Raw genomic sequence first — 19,749 nt, forward strand, 5'->3', positions numbered from 1 at the left:
CTGCCTTGAACCGGCTGCATCCCCCCACCTGGAAGAAGATTCACCATACGGTGAGCAAGCTGGTGTCTGGGCTCGGGGCAGCAATACTGCCTGCCCGCGCTCAGGGCACAGTGGTCAGGGGAGCCGGAGGGAAAGGGCCCAGGCTGAGCCCTTTAGCGTAACTCGAAGGCTGCGACAGGAGGTGGGGTGGCGGGTCCTACACCGGTTATATGCAACCGCTGCAATTTCCTGGGGGCGTCCACCAGCAAACCTGTGATCTTGAATAAAAAGAGCTGCAGAAGGCGAAGACATCAGGCTTCTCGGTAAGGGAGAGAGGGTGGACCGGGGCTCCTAGGAGGATGCCATCAGGCTGATGGGGGGAGGCTGTGAGCAGGGTAGCGTGGAGCAGGGCATTGCACAGGGGTGGTGGTTGCTGCTTGGTGGGCTCAGGTCAGCTGAGAGAGCTGGGAAAGGTCTACAGAGCCAACAGTGTCTACAACCTGCTGTCAGCAAGCCCAGACAGCCCCAGGCTGGAGATGAAGGCTCTTGCCTGGCTTTGGCTCCACTGAGGGAAGGGGTGGGGAGGGGAGGACACAGCCCACGTGGCTTTGAGGTGTGAGCAGGGAAGCACTTTCCCACAGCGCTGTGAGTCCCCAGGATCGGGGAGTGCTCAGCTGTGACCCACCAGCACCTTCAGAGGGCAGAGGGGCCCTCCTGGGAGATCACACACACGCCTGCAGCCCCGGTTTGGAAGAGGTGTATTAGCCCCTGCCAGGCAGCACCGGCTCCAGATACAGCGTTGGCAGGGGGCAGAGAAAAGCCGTGCCCTGACTCCAGGCTCTCACTGGGCTTCCTCGGGGCCGGGCAGCTCCAGGTCCATCCATTGCACGGGAGGGGAGAGCAGCTCCTGGTTCACCTGTGGGAAAAGGCACCCTGAGCCTGACAGCGCCGAGCTCCGGGCAGCAGCCCCAGCGTCTGTGACCTCCGCGGGGTGCACACGGCGGGGACAGTTGGGAGCGAGCCTGGGGGTAATCTGCCGTCTTTATGGGTCCCCCAGCGCAGGCCCCGGGGCAGCATCCAGGGTCTGACTCCAGCCCCAGTTAATGGCCCAGCAGAGATATGGCTCCGAGCGTGCCCAAGCTGGGTGCTCTGCTACGGCCCCGGGAGCGCTGGCAGCATCGCTGGGACTCGCAGGGAACACCAGGGCCCCGTGAATCCTCACTCTCGTGTTTCCAGGTCCCCTGGGGAAGAGGGCAGGGATCCTCCAAAGTCCTGGCTAAAAAGCCAGGGCGCTCCTCAGCTCCGTCTACACTAATAAATATCACAGCAAGGCCCAGACTGCCCTCTGGTCGCCCACACCGGGACAGTGCCGAGGTCAACCCATCCCTGGGCAGGGGCAGTGGTTATCCAGGGGAAGGGCCAACCCCGGGGCAGTTTGGATGGGCCCTGGTCTGGGAGGGGAGAGGTGAATGGCCAGCCCTGCCTTTCACGCCCACGGTGGGATCTCCACAGCCAGTGGATGTGCCAGCTCGCAACTCTTTAGGCAGGCTGTGCAGCCGGATCCTGCCTAGCCCTGCAGGTCCCATGGGCTCAGGAGACTCTTGCTTCCCTTCCTGCACGCCCAGTCCCTAGCTCTGAGCACCCTCTGTGCCGAGCGTACTGCCAGCAGGCTGCGAGCTCCAACCTGCACCCGAAACTGGCTTGGACAGTCACACGCTCAGCCGGAGCACCAAGGTCCCGAGGGCACACGGGCAGGAGGCTGCTCCACTCACGCTGGAAGTGACGTACTGATCCAGGAGCAGGCACAGCTCCGAGTTCTGCTGCTGCAGGACAGCTACTTCGGTGATCAGACTGGCCCTCTGCGCAAGGACGTTGCTGTGCGGAAAGGGTCCTGTGTTACCAGGGACCAGCAAAGCCTCGGCCCCAGGGCAGACAGGGAGCTGTTGGCAGGGTCTCTGGGGTCTTACACACCCGGCAGAGCCACTCTCCAGGGATGTGTGGAGCGCGTGGGTCACCTCGTGTGGCCCTGCCGGGTGTCACCAGTGCTGTGCATCCCTCAGCTGGTCCTCAGCACAGTCCCAGAACCAGCCCCACACACCAGCGCTGCTCTCCTGCCACGCTGTCCTGGCAGCACCCCCAGGTAGCGCTGGGCGCTGGGCCTAGCTGCTCCAGGCTCAGCGCCTGTCAGCCACCGTGGGGACATCGCAGAAGTCCTGCCGAGCACCCGCCCGCGTGGGCAGCTGGCTTTGGCAGCCCGCTCTCCCAGCAAGGCCTGCAGGATCAGCCTGTGCCAGCCCCGGCGCGGCTCCCCCAGCCAAGCTGTCAGCCTGCCCTGTCCCCAGCAGCGCTGCCAGGCACTCACTGATATTTCTCCAGTGCCACCATCAGCGCGTCCCAAAGCTTCAGCTTTGACTCGGGGATAGCGTGTGCCAGGGCGTTCCAGTACTCCCCGTCCTTGGAGCTGTCCTGTCCCTGGAGCAAATCCTTTGATGAATCGTCCTGCCCCCTGAGGGACAGAGAGAAAAGCTCTGGAGCTCCAGGTTCTGCTCTATGTGGGTGAGGAGCAACCCTGGACCCCTCAGCTGCACTGAGCACTGTTGCCATCATCACATAAATGAGCACAAGCCCATAGCTGTTGTGAGTGCCGCTGGCACCTGCCTGCCTTGGGGGTCTGGCTCCTTCCCCCTGGGCTGCTGTTCACCTCTTGCCCAGTCGTTCCCAGCCATCCCTCGCCCCGGCACTGCCCCTCGGAGCCGACCTGTACCAGAAGCAACCCCTGCTCTGGTGGGACCTTTCCCACCCGTCTGTCAGCTTGCAGGGCAGGCAGGGGCTCCAGTCAGGACAACGCAGCCTCCCCCAGCCCTGCACGCATCCCCGCAGTCCTCCGCCCGCTCCGTGCTCCCAGCCCTGCTCTGTCCCTGGCAAAGGGCCCCTGCTCATAGTCTCACCTCAGCTTGTCAAAATCCCGCACAAATGCTTTGAGGATCTTTAGGATGTCGTCAGCATGGACGTACACAGACGGGAGGGAGTCCAGCGAGCTCCGAGAGGATGTCAGCTCGGTCCTCTGGGAACTGGCTCCATCATCTGCTGTGTCCGCAGCCAGATCTGCCGGATCCTCACTGGCTGGGCCCTCCTGGCCGTGAGGGGCAGCCTGGCTCTGGAAGGGAGGCCGGTAAGATGGACACTGTGCCCTTCCTCCTGTTTCCTCCTCCTCACAGCACTGCATCCCCCCGGGAGCTCCCAGCCACCTGCAGCCTCATTCTCTCACAAATTTAGAGAGCTCAGGCAAAAAAAGGATGTACAGGAGGCCCCGTTTGGCTAAGGCAGAAGCAGATCACAACTCACCGGCCTCATTGCTGTCTTAGGCTGTGCCTGCGCCAGCAGTAAAATGGGCCAGATGTTCTCTGGTTTGAAGGTCAACTGGCATAGCCTGGACAGATCCCTTTGGGTATAAACTCACTCCCCAAACATCGTGGTCTCATTTAAACTCCCTGCTGGCATCAGTCCAGCTCCATCCACCCCGTAGCAGGGCTCTTCCCTGCCCCAATCCTCCAGCTGGGCAGGCCCTGGCCAGGCTGTTCAATTCACCCCTCGCAACCAGGGCTCCTCCAAACTGTCCTGGGGATGGCCCTGCCCCAAGCTAACCCCTGTCCCTGCTCAGGGTTGGGGCTGGGGGCCTTGGTTTGGACCCCGCCCCCCCCCACCAAACCCAGTGGGCAGGGGCAGTGCCCAGCCCTGACTCTGTTCATCTCCCTTGTCTAGTCACAGGGAGATACTTCAGGTCTGCTATGGTGGGCTGTCCCACGCTGTCCTCCCTGGATGTTCAGGAGATGTTCTGCTCCCTCTTTCCTTGTCCCCCTGCTCTGCCAGGCTCTCCCCACCACTGTCCCTGTCTGTCCCACCTGGCTGACTGCCACCTCCTGGGCTTTGTACTTCAGGAAGAAATCCACCAGCTGGTACAGGTCATCCTCACTGTCGATCTCGAGGGCCTGGGGAGCAGAAGAGCCAGGTTAGAGTCCCTCAGAGACATCATGGGAGCGGGAGCTAAATGAACAGCATTTCCCAGGAGAAGAGGGTGCCCCTCTGTGGAAGGGAAGGTCATTCTGCAGTGATGGAGGGATGCTGCTTGACTGCACTTAGTGAAGGAGTCTGATTCAGCTTTAAGTCCCAGATGCTTGGAATTTTGCCAAGCTCCTCTGGGAGGCCCTGAGGAGGTGACAGCCATCTCTGCACCTCTTCTGACCACAGCACAGGGCAATGGCTACCCAAGACCTGTGCAGGAACAGTTAGTAAGAAGTAGTTTGTGTGGGATGGCTGGGGATATTTGTGGATGAAAGAGTACAAATCTCAGTGTCTGAGAACAGGCTGGAGACACCATCCAATTCATCAGCAGTTTTGGCTCGGACTGAGGGGTGTCTGGCCAGTTTGCAGCACTGTCCCACAGTGCTTCTCTCCACTCACTGCCGCAAAGCTCCCCCAACAGCCCAGATGAACATCCCTTGGGCAGCTCAGTCCTATGTCTCCTGGTCCTGTCCACATGGACACAGGGCAGAGGTGACTCCCTCTCCTTGTGCAACAGCCCTTTGCCGCTTCGAAGGCCATTTCTGTCTCCCCTTGATGAACCAAGTCTTGTTCCTTCAGCCTTTCCTGGCAGGTCACGCTCTGCAGTCCTTTCACCATTCTTGCCCCCTGTTCTGGACTCTCCCGGTTGCTCCCCACCTTTCAGGGGGACAGGGACCAAACCTGGAGGCAATTTCCCAGCAGCGGCCTGACCAGCGCAGAGCAAAGCCCCATGATGACCGCATATATCTCATATCATAATGACTGCTCTGTGGCTCTGTGTGTGACTCCTGCCTTCCTATGGCCCAATGCTTACAGCTCTCTGCAGCCCAGAAAAACAGCTGCCTGCCCAGCAGGCTCCCAGCCTTTGGGTTCCTGATTTCCCCTCTATCTGTCCCTCCTGAAATGCAGCCAACCATTTTCTTGGGCCATTTTTGGGACACTGCGTCCTGTGTACACAGCTTTGCCACGTGACCCCCAGCCTTGTCACAGGAAATGCTTCCCTGCAGCCCTTAACGGGCCACCCCCCGACTCACAGTGAAGATGGAGTCAAGCTTCATGAGGGTGCGCTCATGCTTCCCCAGCGGTTGCAGGAGCCGCAGCAGCTTGCTCTCGATGAGGAAGCCCTTGGATGATACGCAGAGAAAAGGGAACGGAGAAGTAGTGAGTGTCTCCACTTGTGCCCAGAGCCCAGCCCCAGAACAGCCAACAGGCAGGGAAACAGCTGGGGAGCCGGAACAGCCAGCCTGTGACATCCTGCGGCTGTGCCACCCTACAGCCGCAGGCTGAGCAGGGAAGGGCAGCAGAGGTTGGGCAGCATGAGGACGTTCCTCCCCAGCCAGGAGGCTCTGGAATAACCACCCAGCAGGAGCAGGCAGGGAAGACATTACCAACCTCAGTACCTCTTGCTGAACAAGGGCTGCAGGGCAGAGAAGGGCCTGGCGCTCATTAGTTCATGAGCACAGCAATGGCCATAAGGACCTCGTGATCTGAAGCCCCTGAGTGTCCCTGGAGAAGGGGCACACAGCCTGGACCACCAGATGTGGCAGTTTTGCTGGCCTGTGCTTATTCTGGCCTGGGGAACATGCAGCCCTCCACCACCCACAGAGGTAGTTAGGCACCTCGCTCCCAGTGAAATCCAGGTGCACATACTCACCAGTGGATTTGGGCTCTCAGGCTGTGCCTGTTACTAGAATCATATACATCCCCACAAGCAGGGAAAAGGTTTAGGGATCCACTTGCAGCCTGTGGGAGCTCTTTGCCAACAGACTGCTTGGCATAGCAAGGTGGTGCCATGCAGAAACCTTTATCCCAAGATCTGGGGCTCAGAAGAGCTCAGCAGCCAGGGGACAGCACGCCTGCTCTCGGCCTGCCCTTCCTGATCAAGGCATATACTACACCTGTCACGCACCGACTCGTCGCTCACGAGCTCCAGGATCCTCTTGACAGTCTTCTTGGAGATATTTTGCAGAGGTGTGACTCTATCGTCAGCCTTTTCTGGGTTCTCTCTTCCTCCTTCTCCACTGGCCATTTCTTCCTTCCCCTTTTCTTTCCCTTCTTCCTCTTGTCCCCCACAGCTGCTCTCTGAAACACAGAGAAAGAAGGGTGAGCAAAAGGTCTTTGTGCTCTGACCGCTGGCATGAGTCACACCACTGGAGGAGTCACGAGGGGAATCACAGTTGTGCCCTGAGACCTAAAAAGCCTCACTGAGGCCCGAGGATGTGAGCTGGCTCTGGGTCAGCACTTCTGGAACTGGGAACACTGGGCCAAGCACAGATCCCCAAGCTGACTCAGCCTGACACAGAGCGGGACACAGGCCAGCCTCTGCCTGGGCTCGAATAGCTGGTAAGATCCCACAGTGCAGCCCTTGGGATGGAGTGCAGACTCCAGACTTTGGCTTCACTGGTTTCTATTGTGAAACACTCTCCATGAGCACTGTGAGCGTTTACTGCCACAAGGCCTGGGCAGGTCCCCATGTTCCTGCCCGTTAAACCCTTTTCCTCCCTGCCAAGCACTGTCTTAACGTCAGCCCTGGGTCCTTGCAAGGCCCTGGCCTTCCCCGCAGTGCAGACAGCGAGGACCAATCCTTTTCCTTCCTGGCTACCTCCTGAAGGGATGCTGAGGTCTAGAGAAGGGGGATTTACCCCCGTCTAGTATGGGCTCTCTGACCAGCACGGGAAGGTCCCTGCTGAGCGCTGACAACAGCCCCTTAACCTGTCTGTGCCTCAGCCTCCTCCTCCAAGCAACGGCAAAGAAAGGAGTGACAGAGGGGGCTGTCAGAGGGGATGGGAGGGTCTCCCAGTGCCACAGGGGCAACAAGGGCACCGAGGCTGCGCATCCCACCTGTCAGCACCTCCGCGGCCAGCTTGGTGGCAGTCCTCTTTGCCTTGTAATGCCTGAGGGGGCCGACATTGTTCAGGAACCAGTAACGAGGCTCTTCCCAGGGCAGCCCCAGCTGCTGGGTGTGAATGATGCGATCTGCATCAAAGGCTCTCCGTATCAGCCCTTTGGCTTCCTCCTCGTTCATGAGCCAGACCTCCATGAACTTCTCAGTGTCGCTGACAGCAAAATGCCTGTGCAGAAGGGAGACAGCTCATGGAAGCAGCCTCCATGCCCCAGAGCAATGAGGCAGCATCCCTCAACGCCTCACTCAGCTGCTCTGAGGCCTGCAGCCAAGTCTCATCGTGGGTGAACAGCCAGACCTCCACACACACCCCACCTCATCATTCTCTGCAGCTCCTTACACTGCCCCACAATGCGCTCATAGTCAGCTGCCAGGCTCTGGTTCTCCTCCCTGTGCTGCTTCTCTTGTTTGGTCAGTTTTCTTCTCAGGTTATTGAGCACGTCGTGAAGCCTGGAAGGGGAGAGCAAGGCTGGGAATCTCTGAAGAGGGGTCTTTGCGCATACCCAGCTTGTATGAAGGCTCTGGGACTTGGGGCTACCTATCTACTAGTGACTACCCAGCACCAAGGCCTGAGCATGGTCCCTGACCCAATTGGCACAGACTGGCCATTGCCATCCTGTTTAACTCTCTGATTATCCTCATCCAAGCTCTTCTGGTGATGGCCCTGCCTCAGGCTAACCCCTGCTCCCGCCCAGGAATGGGTTGGGATAGGGCTCATTGGCCTTTGCTAGATGATGGGTTCCAAAACACGTGGCATATGGAAGGTGAGAGCAGGTAAGGCAGAGCCCATCTTCCAGGGACTGTTTTTACCGGTTGAGCTTCCTCTTCTGCTGGGATTTGATGATGATGTTCTCCTCATCCTGCTTTTTGAGCACCTGGAGGTTATACTCCAGCTTCTCCTGGTTCAGCTGATAGATGGCTTTTATCTGCTGGAGCTGCTTCTCCAGGGTCTGGCATTTCAAACAACATAAAACAAGCCGTGCCATGAGCAAAGGTCACACTGAAGCCTGGAGACTACCGATCCTACGTCCCCAAATCCCCTCTTTCCATGCACACTTCTCCCAGCTACCCCACCTGCCTGGCTGGCCATGTGGCATGCTCTAGAGCTGAGGTGAGGGATGGAGGTGCTGGTTGTCCATGAACGCATGCTGTCTGGCCATGTCCTGGGAATGGAGAAGGGACTGAAGTTGCACTCAGCTCTTCCGCGGTGGGGCACTAATTTAGGCCTCTCTCCTCAACCTATCTGCTGATTTTCATGATGCTTTTAAGAACTGTTTGGCTCTGAGACCTCTACCCTCCTATCAGTTTGAGCTGGAAGGGAAGCTGGAGGAAGGGACACACAGTAACTCCAAGCCTTATAGAAACCAAGACAAAACAAGTAACATGTCTTTAGCACTGAAGCATTTGTGACAGCACTGCCTCACTGCATAGCCTGGAGAACAGGAAAAGGGCAGTAGGTTCCCTCCTTTACTCCAACAGCTGCAATGGGGAGGTCTCTCTCAGCTCCTCAGCACCCTGTTTTCTTGACAGCTGATAGAAAGGAAGAGGCACTTTCAGCGCTAATTCCCCCAGTCTCCTGGGGCTGCTCCTTTTGGCTGGGAGACATCACATCCTACCTGTGACCACTGCTCTCTGACAGCCCTAAAAGCCATTTGGAAACAAGTGCAGGGGGACACACCGGCGTGTGATCAGGGGAATTCCAGCCACAGGCCTGACAGGCAGCATGTCCGTGTGCATGAGTGAGCGGTAGTGTCCAGGCCTGGCATGGTTTAATTCACTAGTATAAGTGTCTCCCACATGTGAGAGGAGGTAGTGCAGAAACCTTATAATGCAGTGCTTTACTGGGGAGGCCTATAAAGACTTCTTCCATAAGAGAAAGTGTGTTGAATTAAGCTGCTGCATGGTCCCAAATTAAACCATCACCTACAGGCTCAGTTGGGCAAAGAAAGGTCACAACAATCTGCACAGGAAAGAGACTCAGCCCTTCATTGCCAGGGGCTGAGGCCGGGGAGGCCTTGTTCTCTGCCCAGTGGGATCTCTGTGGGCAGTCTCGAGCTGCAGGCTGGTACCTAAGTTAGCTGATTTAGAGCTACCCTGGGTAGCCCTACTTACAACGGGGTGTGCAGAGACAACCTGGAAAGACATCCAGAAGCAGTCCCACCTGGGTGAGAAGTTGATTTAAGCTATCCCTAAAATCCTGCACCAAAGAGCATGGCACAGTCACTGTAGCTAGCCTTCAGCAAGCCCTTGCCATCTCTATGTTTTCCTCACGTGAAATCTCAACAACTCAAACCTAAATCCGAATGCCAATTTAAATGTTCTCTGCCAAAATTCAAACCCATGATTTTTTTCTTGCATCTGTAGTGGACACAGAGAAGAGGCCATTCTCCTCCTTTATTATAAAAAATATGTACATATTTGAAGACTTATCACCTCCCCACAGAAATCTCTTCCCTGGTCTAAACAGCCTCAGACGTTCAATCTTTTTTTATGGGTCATTTGTCTCAGCTCCCTTTGGTCTGTTCTAGACTCTCTCCCATCTCCTCTAGTGTGCTGCCAACCCGGACATAGGTACGAAGCAGAGAGGAATAATTACCTCCCCTGTTGTATGTACAACACTCCCACAACTACAGCTGAAGACGGCAGGTGCATTTTTGCAACAGCACCACGTTTCCGTTTGTGAACCTTGATCCCCAAAGCGCTGCTGCCTCCCTCCCCCAGGCTTAGAGCAATTTGTGAATGTTACACGCTCTGGATCACCCTCCAGGTTATCAATATAAAGATGAAGAAATTGCAGACTCAGGACTGCCCCACTGAACTTGCCCTTCCAGTTTGACAGGGACCTGTTGACAGTTACACGTCACATGCACTTCACTGCAAAACCTTCTACAGATTGTCTCTAGCCCATATTTCCCACAGTTTCCTCTGAGGACATCACATGGGAAATATCACGGGCCTTACTGAAGTCCTGATGTAACGTGTCCCATTTCTGCCACGCAGGCCTTGGCAAACAACACGTGACAACTCGCAAGAAAGGTGTCAGCTGCAGCAGGGCCCTCCACTGAGCCGGGAAGTCTAAATAATACTGGGGAAACCGAGTCTGACAGCCTAGGAAAAACACGGGGGCTGCAGCCCAGCTGACTAGCAGGACTGCAGAAAGCCACAGATGCACTGTTTTGTTCGCACAGTTACTTGCAGAGAATGCAGTGGGTTAAAAGACATCCACATCCAGGGCAGCCACAGCTGCAAGGTTTGGATCCCAGCTGCAGGGGAGCGAGTCCCCCCGCGCTTGTTCAGCTGGTGGCGTGCGAGGGCTGTGCTCTTCCACTGCACGCCTGACTAGCCGAGTAAGGGCAATCTCACGATAACTCTAGCACCAAGTGGAGATCCCAGGTATTAGAGAAGTCAGGGGTCCCTGGCTAGACATCAGAGGAAAAAGCTCAGATCTCCTAGGCCAAAGACCCTGACAAGAAAGGAAATAAGGTTGGTCTGAAATGGCTGGTCTCGAGAGAGTCATGCTTATTGTTCATCTTATCAATCGTGATGCTGGAAGTGGCAAACCCCCAACCTTCCCAGGTGCTTCATGTGTCCTGGAGCCACAGCACATGTGTTACAGACCTCTGGGAGCCAAGCGCAGACGGATGATGATGTGTGAGGCCCATAAGGAGGATAGAACAACAGTTCCTGTTGACATGGGGCTGGACCGTGCCTATTGAAGAGCCGAGGTGGCCAGATACCAGTCGCAACTCTCCTACAAGCTAGCTGCTCTCCACAGCCAGCTACAAACCGAAAAGCCCAGGGGGTCTGCTCCACTGCCCTCCCACATGGCACACACCAGCCCTTTCTGTACCTGCACGTTATTCTCCAGCTGGCTCTTCATGCTGTTATACTCCTCCACACCCTGCACCTGCAGCTGATTCAACTGCTTCTCAAACTCTTCCACCTTTTTCATACGGGCAGCCAGGTCTTCCAGCTATGGGCACAAGAAGAATCCCATCCATCAGTGGTAACAGCTTTCCCCCATGATCGCAGCTTCTTGGCCATCCTAAACAAAGCCATGCACAGATAATTCCCAGGCAGAGCAGGCTGCAAACCTGTCCTTCTGCCCCGCACGTTCCTCAGGAACCAGCTGCCTTTTAGCATGCGGTGTCTTTGGAGGCAGCTCAGCGCTGGAGAGCAGCACTGGTCCTGGCAGCCTTTACGAACCGCAGGGGCACTTTACCTCCTGTGCATTGTGCGCCTGAATGGCTTCCTCCCATTTCTTCTTATTGTCGTCCAGCAGCTCTTGCCGTTCTAGCTCAAAAGCTTTCTGTAAAGGAAACAGAGCCCTTCAGCATCACAAGGTCCCGCTTCCCCTTGTTGCCAGTCCTGCAGCAGTCTGGGCCAGCAGCCTTCAGGAGAGGACTGGCTCCAAATTGCTGCTGCTATCCACTGAGCACACACTGGCCTGACCTCTGTCCCAGGACCCCACTGGTAGAGACCTTACACTGCAAGCCCATTGGGACTGCTACTACCAGCCACCCAGAGCTGAAATGGATGCTCTTGGTGGTCGGTAATTCTTCAAGTTCACTGGAAACCATTTTCAATGTTTAGCAGAGGAACTTGATCAGACAGCCACTTGATTTCACCTAGGAAGATGTTACATTAAGAGGGAGAGATACTCTTGCTCAACAACAAATGCAGGCCTGACCCGTGTAGCAGGACCTTCTGGTCCATGCTCTGCAGAAAGTCAGGCCAAACAGCCACAGTGTTCCCTTATAGCTTTTAGAGAGATGAATAACCAGCCATCAAGCAGCAAGAGCTTTCACATGCTACTCTTACACTTACACAGTCATTCACATGAAAGACTCCAGCATCGTACAGGCTGGCCCCTAGCACTTGGCACCACTCAGTGCTCTTGCTTTGCCTGATTTCAGCCTCATTCACCAAGACATCAGACCTACTGCTCCGGACAGAAGTCAGCCCAGCCAGCGCAATGAGCCTGAGGCTTTTTTGTGGCAGATATGGAGAAGTGGCTGCAGGTTTTCTCGCTGGACTCTTTCTCCAACAAATTAATTAGCTACCTCAATCTGTAGAAGTTCGTGACGATAGTTTTTCAGCATGTTCCTGATCTGCTCCTCCATTCTCTCCAAAAGGAGGTGGATATCATCTGACTGCTTCTTAAGGGCATGCACATATTGCTCGTCTTTGCTTCTCAGCTCCTGGAAGAGAAGAGCAGATGCTGAAATTGGAGAAGTATTTTGCCAGGAAACCTCAGAGGCTAACTGAGAGGTTAACACCCAGGCACCGTCTTTCCCAAAGTACAGCAGATGATGAGGGCAAAGGGCCAGAGAATCAAGAACATGTTGCGGGGAAGACTCTTTCCCTCAACAGAGATGCTCCTCCTCTCTGCTCATTCACTGTTTTCCTACTGTGCAGTCTGAGACCTGCTGGTTGGCCTTACTACTACCAGGACACACACCTATCCCTGGACTGACAGCAACACATGGATCCCAGCTCATGAACCATCCCAAAAGGCTGCTGGAGGTGGCCACCCTGTCTGTTGGCAGGGGAGCAGGGTGGATGGGGGTGGCTCTGAGCCAGTCAACTTCAGGGTAATACCAGCACTTTTCAGTTACCAGCAGAGAAGAGCCATTGCCTGCCTAGGGCTTGGTACAGAGGGGCTGAAGAGCTGGACAGAGGGATGACCGCTGCTTTAGAACGGCATCCTCGAGAGCTTGAAAACGCCAGTCCCTCCTGGCTGTCCCTGCCTGGCCCCCGTGCTACCTGCTGCAGTTCACCGATGAGCTTGTTCTTCTCCTCCAGGAGCAGCGTGCACTGCTGCTGCTGCTGGTTCAGCAGCTCCCACAGCTCCTGCGGGATTGTCTTCTCCTTGGCCAAGGCCCATTTTGAGGTGATCGTTTCAAATTTGCAGGCATTAGTCTTGGCTTCATTCTCCAGCCTCTCCACCCTGCAGGCAGGAGGGAGTACAAGACAAATGCAAGCTGATGCAGGAGGACAGCAGGCAGTACAGCTGCTCCAGCCATGGCTCAATGGCCCTTGCCACATCCAGCACCACAGGAGCATTTTTCATACTGAGTTATGCAGGATTCAAAGTGGCATAAAGATATCTTTGGGCCAGCAGCTTTCCTGTAACCCCAGCTACAAAGTCCACCCCGACACTCCACACAGTCAGAGCAACGATGACAGAATCAGCAGATCCAAGCCTGCTAGTTCATTAGCTCATTAGTCTCAGAGACCCTGGACATTAAAGGCAGTGTTTTCCACAAAGGAAAGGAAGCCAAAGCAGACTGGCTGGAGAAATGCCTGTCTGAAGAGAAGGGCCTGCAGGATGCTAGCTCTGCCCTGGCCCAACGCTCTTACAACCACTTACCTGGAGGAGAAAAGACTAAAGAGCTCAGCCCAAGCAGTGGTCACCTCTGCAGGGACCTCTGGTCTTTTTGGTCTTTCTGCTAAGTGAGCCATCTCTCGGCAGGAGTTGTTGGACAAGTGGTGCCAAACAGCCTCCCAGCTGTGTCTAGATTAGGAAATCAAAACTGTCCAAAGACCATACTCTAGTGTCAAAGCCAACTGTTACAGAACAGCCCATGTCCATATTATGAAATGTTCTTCTCTTCCAAATAGGGGCCCATCCAAACTGCCTTGGGGATGGGCCTTGCCCCAGGCTAATCCTTGACTGTGGATGGGATGGGGCAGGGCTCATTTGCACGGGCCAAAATCATGCCAAGGAACAGGCTCACGGTGTGCCAGCAAGGGCAGGAGAGGGGCCGTGCCCTGTCCTGGTGCTCTTCAGGGTACCAGTACAGATATGGCCCTGCAGCATTGCTTCCGTGATGTGACAGCAAAAGTGTTTAGAGCATCAGGTCAAGTGAGGGCTAGAGACTGCCACGTCACCCTGCTGTTGGAGCAAGACGTCCCCTAGCACGCACTCACCTTTGCAGCATAGCGACAAACCCTCTCCCACTCCATGGCCCGGTCCCAGGGCACAAGGTGGGAGCCGCCGGTTAAGGTAGCCTGCTGGATGGAGATGGGGAGCAGGAGAGAGCCGTGCTCTGTGCCGCCGCGGGGGAGAGCCAAGCTGACCGTGCAAGCCTCAGCCCCGGCGCTGGATACCTGATGGGACCGCGCTCAGGACCCACGGCCTCTGTTTAGTCACAAGCAGGCACAGCAGCAGGCTGCTCCCGCACACCCTCCTCCGCCATCACCCCCAGACCTGCTCTAGGGGCCAGTTTCTGGGCACAGCACCTGGTTCCTTAATAAGATTCCCAGCGGGAAACCATCTGAGCAAGGGACAGGCATCCTGCTACAACCGGGCTCCCAAAACCTGTTCCTACAGTGCCCTCCAAAGGCAACTAGGAGTGAGGACTCCGTGTTTCCTGGCAGAGCCACACTCTCAGTCCTGGAGACGGGGGTGAAAAAGCCAGTCCCTTGGAGACAGCTCAGCTCCTCTGGTGAAGCAGGACAGGTTTGCACAGGAAGCCACACAGGCAGGATCAGAGAATAACTGAAGCTGGAAGGGCCTCAGGAATTCTTTGGCTCTCGCTCACAGTAGGACTAACTTCAACATCAGAGCAGGTTGTGCAGGATCTTGTCCAGGCAAATCCTGAGTATCTCCAAGGAAGAAGTTTCCACAGCAACATGGGCCCTTGTCCCAGCATTTGACCACTGTCACTGTGAATGTCTTAATATTCAATTTCTCAAATTAGGACAGCCTCAAATTCTCATTCCTCACACAGGACAGCCTGGTGTGGCTCTCCCAGCACATTCTCATGGTATGGCTAATAACTACCCTTACCTCTGCTACTGGAGGGCAACCTCTGGAAACAGAAGGTCCCGAGAGGCAGTGCACGATACGCTGCAATTTGCAGCCTCTCCAAGCAGTCTTGGCAAGATAGACCTCCTCACGGTTGTGGATTTGCTCTTTGCTATAAATTCAGAGCCTGTCTTGAAGGAGTTACTGAAGTGGTTCCAAGTTAATCATTTAATTCTTTTGGGGTGCTTCAGACCACAGAGAGTCACTTCAGGGACACTCAGGATCTCCCTCACAATCACTCCAGGACCGTCAACTTCTGTTCATTCTAGGTGAAACCACACGTCACTAGGTGTTGGGGCACATCCTTGATTGACTGGATCACCCGACCAAGGGGCTGCGGCATTAGACTACAGCTGGGGCATGGGTCATTTACCGAGATACCTTTCAGCACAGGGTGGCATGTTCCCCCTCTCCCCGCCCCGGGCACCACCTCCTCTGTGACCCCCAAGCTCAGCAGAGCTCGTTGGCAAACAAGAAGTGAGGGCAGCTGTGCCTATGCTTCCGGAGCAAGGAGACTGCAAATGCACGTGTTACGGCACTCCCGGTGGGAAGTTGAGAGCCCTGCATGTTTCTCATGCTCTAGAGCTGAAGATGTGATGGGTCTGGAGGAGATCGGTAACCAGCTGGTCTGTAGTACAGCAGTGCAACCTCGAGAAGCCACCAGCCCTGGCCTGTGATGCTCTGTAAAGAGTCAGCTGACCAGAATGTGTGGCAAGCTGGGACCGGGAGGCTCCTTGTGTGCCTGGAATTTTGCCCTTGAACGTAAATTCAGCATAGCCCTAACTCCTAAGGTTTAACAAAGCGTCCCTGCGTAACCAGAGCTGGGACGTCCCAGGTGCAACATGGCCATTCTAGGAGGTGCTTAGGGAGCAGTACAAACATCTTCCCAGCAGTGCAGACCCACTGCACAGTCTCTTACCTCTGCAGCTTCAGCTCTGCCTCCTCTGCCCTCCTCTGTGTTTCCCTCGAGTCAACAGCCACCTGGATATTTGTCACCAACTGTGTGCCATCAAAGAGCAGCTTGGCCAGCCTCTGTGAAAGAGATAGCACACATCTCATATCCAGAAACCTGAGCTCCATAAGGAGGGAAACTGGAGCAGCTCTCTTTATCCTGCCTGCCCAGGGTCTGGTTCTTGTCCCCACACTGAGATGTCTGTGTGGACCCATAAGCCCTCTTAACATAAGCCCTCTTAAGCCCCCATAAGCTCTTCCCATGCTACAGCAGGGTTTGATGTGCACTGGAAGGACCTCAGTGCCCCCACAGATCCTCGTCTGGAGAGCCCTGCAGGCCATCGGCACCAAGAGGAATGGTCTCTTGCTCAGAGCACAATCTAGTTTCTTCCCCTGGGTATGTGCATGGGGCTGAGCATGGCAGGATTTGGGTTTGGATGTGCCACCACCAGTCCTAGATCCCTCTGATTCATGGGCAGTTTGTTACAGGGAAATCACATCCCTAGGATCCTGCCCAAGAATCACCTCCTATTCAGTCCTGAGGAGTCTGCACCACTGCTTCTTCCCAAATAAATGCTGCTGTGTGACACTAAGCTAAAAGGAGGGCAAAGCCAAAAGTCTACAGACCAGGGACCTGAGAGGACTTTTCTATTTCAGTTCCGCACCTGCCTGCTCTCCTCAATCTGCTTGTGGCTTCCTCTCTGCTCCTTCTCCTCCTCCTCAGCTGTCTTTGCCTCAGCATCTTCTCCAAGGGCCTCTCTGGGCAGAGGGAAGCAAAAAGAGAAAGAGACAACACTGCGCATGACACCACCTTTCTAGCACTGAAAGGCCCCCAGCTCTGTGTGTGGATCCCAGCACAGACTGTTGAGTTCACCATGGCAATGTTCAGGGCAGAGATCCAACCTCACGGGCTTCAGGTCAGATCCTGGCTGCCAGATCCCAGATCTTATTTGCAAGGGGAGAGGCAGGGATTGCAAAGGAGCTGGGCCCCTTTTTTTCACAAAGCAAAAAGGAAAGGTGCTGCTGTCAACAGCAGAAGACAGAAGTCCCAGCTCCACCAAGCACGCTTTGCTCTCCCCTTCCCTCAGCAGGTTTAGCCCCAGGCCAGGAGGCCCTCCGAGATGTGGAAAGGAGGCAGGCAAGTGTGGGCAAACCCGTCTGAGGGAAAACTGATCCCGGGCCTCCCTTTCTGGAGCTGGAAGCAGAGCCTAGCTCTGGTTAGGGCCTGCAGCACAGCCCGGGGGTCTGAGCCCAAGGGTTTGCTTCCCAGGGGAAAGAGGGCAGGGGCGGCAAAGCCTGCAGCTGGGGGAGTCCTTGGGTCACTGTGGGGGATCCTGGCTCAGCTCTGTCTGCATCCACTTCAGGGCTGGGCGAGGGGGTGGCACTGACCTCAGTCTAGTTCCACAGTCCAACCTAAAGGAAGGCTCTGGGCTCAGGAAGGGGAGAACGAGCCTGTTTGGGGTGGGATGGGTGTTACTGATCCAGGCCCAGGCCTTCTGGGCACAGGGTCAGCAGGCACCCGACTGGCTCGGTGTCACCCACTTTGTTCCGGTTCAGTCGCAGTTTGGGCTGGAGATGGCGGTTACTGACCCAGTTTGGTGGTACTGCCCAGGACTCAGTCAGACCAGCGTGGGCTCTGGAGGGGGTGGCACTGCCCAGCCCTGCTCCAGACCCCTTTGGCAAGGGGCGGGGGCAGATCCCGGCCCGCTGCCGGTTCGGGGGCAGGACTGGACACAGCGGCGCTTGCGAAGGGGCCGGCCCTGACCCGGTAGCGGCCCGGGCCCGGAGGAGGCAGAAAGCCCCGGACTGGGGGTGGGAGGAGTGTGTGCGTGGGGGGGGGGGGGGAGCGGCCCCGTTTCGCCCGTTTCTCACCGGCACTTGGCGTCGAGGCGGGCGGCGATGCGGCGGCGGCGCGCGGCGATGCGCTCCTCGGGCCCGGGGTCGATGAGGGCCGGGTCCGGGCCCCGCCGCCGCCGCCCCGGCAACGCCGCCGCCGCCTCCGCGCCCGCACCGCGCCTCATGCGGCCCCGCGGCTCACGGAGGCAAGGCCGCCGCGCACGCGCTACCGAGTCCCGGTCCGCGCCGCCGTTAGTGCGGCCCCGCGTTGCCCCGGCAACGCCGTCACCGCGCATGCGCGCTACCGCTTCCTGGTCTGCGCCGCCGTTAATGAGGCCCCGCGTTGCCCTGGCAACGCCGCCACCGCGCATGCGCGATCACGACCCTCGGGCCGGGCCGCGGCTCACGCGGCTTCCCGTTGCACGGCAACGCCGCCACCGCGCATGCGCACTGACGAACTTCTCCTCCCGCCCCAGCCGGTGTGCGCGGCGTCGCCCGGCAACGCAGCCGCCGCCAACGCGCATGCGCGCCGCCGTGCCCCGCGAGCGGCCGCTCTGAGGGGCCGGGTCGGGAGCGGGGAGGGTGGCGGTAGACGCGGGGGCTGCTGCTGCGACGCTTCAGTGACACTTCCCTGGCGTCCCGTGCCCCCAAGATCCTGGCCTGTTGCCCAGCACACGCACATCGGGACATGGTGTCACCGAGCACCGACAGTTGTGGGCACAGCAGGGACAAGCCTGAGCCTGCTCAGGGCAAGGGGAGCCCTCAGAGGGGCTGTGAGCCGGCGCTGTCAGGCCAAGGCAAAGCAAAGAACAGGCAGTGGGGATGGGTGTGTTTGGAAGAAAAAAGTTGGAGAGGACAGCAGGAGAGAAAGGCTGAGGGAAGGCAGCCCTGTGTCCTGGGCTGCACTGGGACCCCCGGCCGGGACGTCCCTGTGAACATTTTCCTCAGTGTCCCCATGCTGAGGAGAGCGCGCCGTCACCTTTCCAGGGATGGAGGTGAGGCTGACTGGCCTGTAGTTCTTGTGTCCTGCCCTTTGTGAAGACTGGAGTGACATTAGCTTTCTTGCAGTCCTCAGCACCTCTCCTGTTCTCCATGACCTTTCAAAGATGATGGAGAGTGGCCGAGCAATAACATCCTCCCGGGGGCACCTCTTGTGCACGATTAAAAGTTCTGCTCCTTGTAATCCCATCCTCTGCATCCGAGTCTCTCTCCTCATTGGGCAAGAGCCTGTCGTGCTTTTGCAACAGGTGACAGTGCTGAGAGCCTGAGAGACAGAGTAGGTGGTTGTGAAGGTCCCAGGGGGCAGCTGGCCCCAGAGAGTTCCTACTTTGGGGTTTGGTGTGGGGCAGCGCACAGCAGGAAGGGGGCAGGGAAGGTCTCTTTGACCATGGGCATCCATCCATCCATCCATCCATCCACCGGGGAAGGCCACCTGGGCAGCTGCCTGGCTCCTGGTGGCCCCAGGGCTGCTTTAGCGCCCACATCCCCCGAGGGCCCCGGCAGCAGCCCCTTGGGGCTGGGTGCGATGCTCATGGCCTTGGCAGCAGCCTCCCCACTGCCAGCCTCCTCCTCTCTCCATGGCAGCTCCAGATGCGAATACCATGGCAACCCCTTGGCAACAGCACAGGCAACTCCAGTGGTGTCCAAAAAGCTGGGGCAATACCTGGGCATGCTGAAGGCAGGAGCTTTCTTCCTCGGCTCTTCACAGCTGGCATCCTTCCCGCCTTGCCCTGGTGAGCGCCAGTCGCTGGCGATGGAGGAGAAGGGGTTGTCCTGCAGCTTCGAGGCGGCAGACGTGATCATGCCAGTCTCATCCCCATCACCTCAGCTGGCTTCATCCCAGAGCCAGGGTAGCACGTTCCCCAGCCCAGCACAACCATGCCACCTCTGAAGGGTGCAGCAGTCATGGTGGCTCCATCTGCACCAGGAACTGAACCTTGACTGGGCCCAGACAGTGCACTTTGCCGCCATCCCCCCAGGATGTCCTGTCCTGTTCTGGGCTCTGTCCCCGTTGTTCTGGTCCCCCTTCCCCGTGTCCCTCCTGTGTCTCCCTCTTGCCACTGGGAGAAGCTCAGCTTGGGTTTTAAGCAGGTGTACTGGTTGTGTGTCCTCTCTACTCCTAAAGGGGCTGGGTGGGACCCAGGTGGGGGGGAGCCAGGTGTAACTGAAATGCACCCTCGCAAAGGGGTGCTGGGAACGGGAGTTA

The 19,749-nt window shown here is 57.0% G+C and overlaps 1 protein-coding gene across 1 annotated transcript; it reads right to left on the reverse strand.

Annotated features, from left to right (window-relative positions):
* Positions 1–720: 720 nt before the first annotated feature.
* On the reverse strand, positions 721–17,728 carry DRC1 (dynein regulatory complex subunit 1). Its single transcript, XM_067294630.1, has 17 exons — positions 17,580–17,728; positions 16,373–16,466; positions 15,676–15,788; positions 12,710–12,893; positions 12,007–12,144; positions 11,166–11,252; positions 10,794–10,916; positions 7,754–7,893; positions 7,259–7,393; positions 6,883–7,112; positions 5,951–6,123; positions 5,076–5,165; positions 3,882–3,968; positions 2,928–3,136; positions 2,342–2,485; positions 1,752–1,854; positions 721–895 (listed from the first exon to the last, which is right to left on the reverse strand). The coding sequence occupies exons 1-17, from the start codon at positions 17,726–17,728 to the stop codon at positions 821–823; spliced, it is 2,274 nt and encodes a 757-aa protein (XP_067150731.1). The 3' UTR covers positions 721–820.
* Between the last annotated feature and the right edge of the window lie 2,021 nt (positions 17,729–19,749).

Source organism: Apteryx mantelli, chromosome 3 (genome assembly GCF_036417845.1).
Source record: "Apteryx mantelli isolate bAptMan1 chromosome 3, bAptMan1.hap1, whole genome shotgun sequence".
In the NCBI taxonomy this organism is placed as follows: domain Eukaryota; kingdom Metazoa; phylum Chordata; class Aves; order Apterygiformes; family Apterygidae; genus Apteryx; species Apteryx mantelli.

Bases quoted from the DNA above. Each gene is read 5' to 3' on its own strand.
- DRC1 (XM_067294630.1), bottom strand. From the start codon at position 17,728: ATGAGGCGCGGTGCGGGCGCGGAGGCGGCGGCGGCGTTGCCGGGGCGG. The intron at 11,253-12,006 runs GTAGCTAATTAA...TTTCCTTTACAG, and splicing joins ACGAACTTCTACAGATTGAG to AAAGCTTTTGAGCTAGAACG. The intron at 7,894-10,793 runs GTACAGAAAGGG...TTGAAATGCCAG, and splicing joins AGCTGGAGAATAACGTGCAG to ACCCTGGAGAAGCAGCTCCA.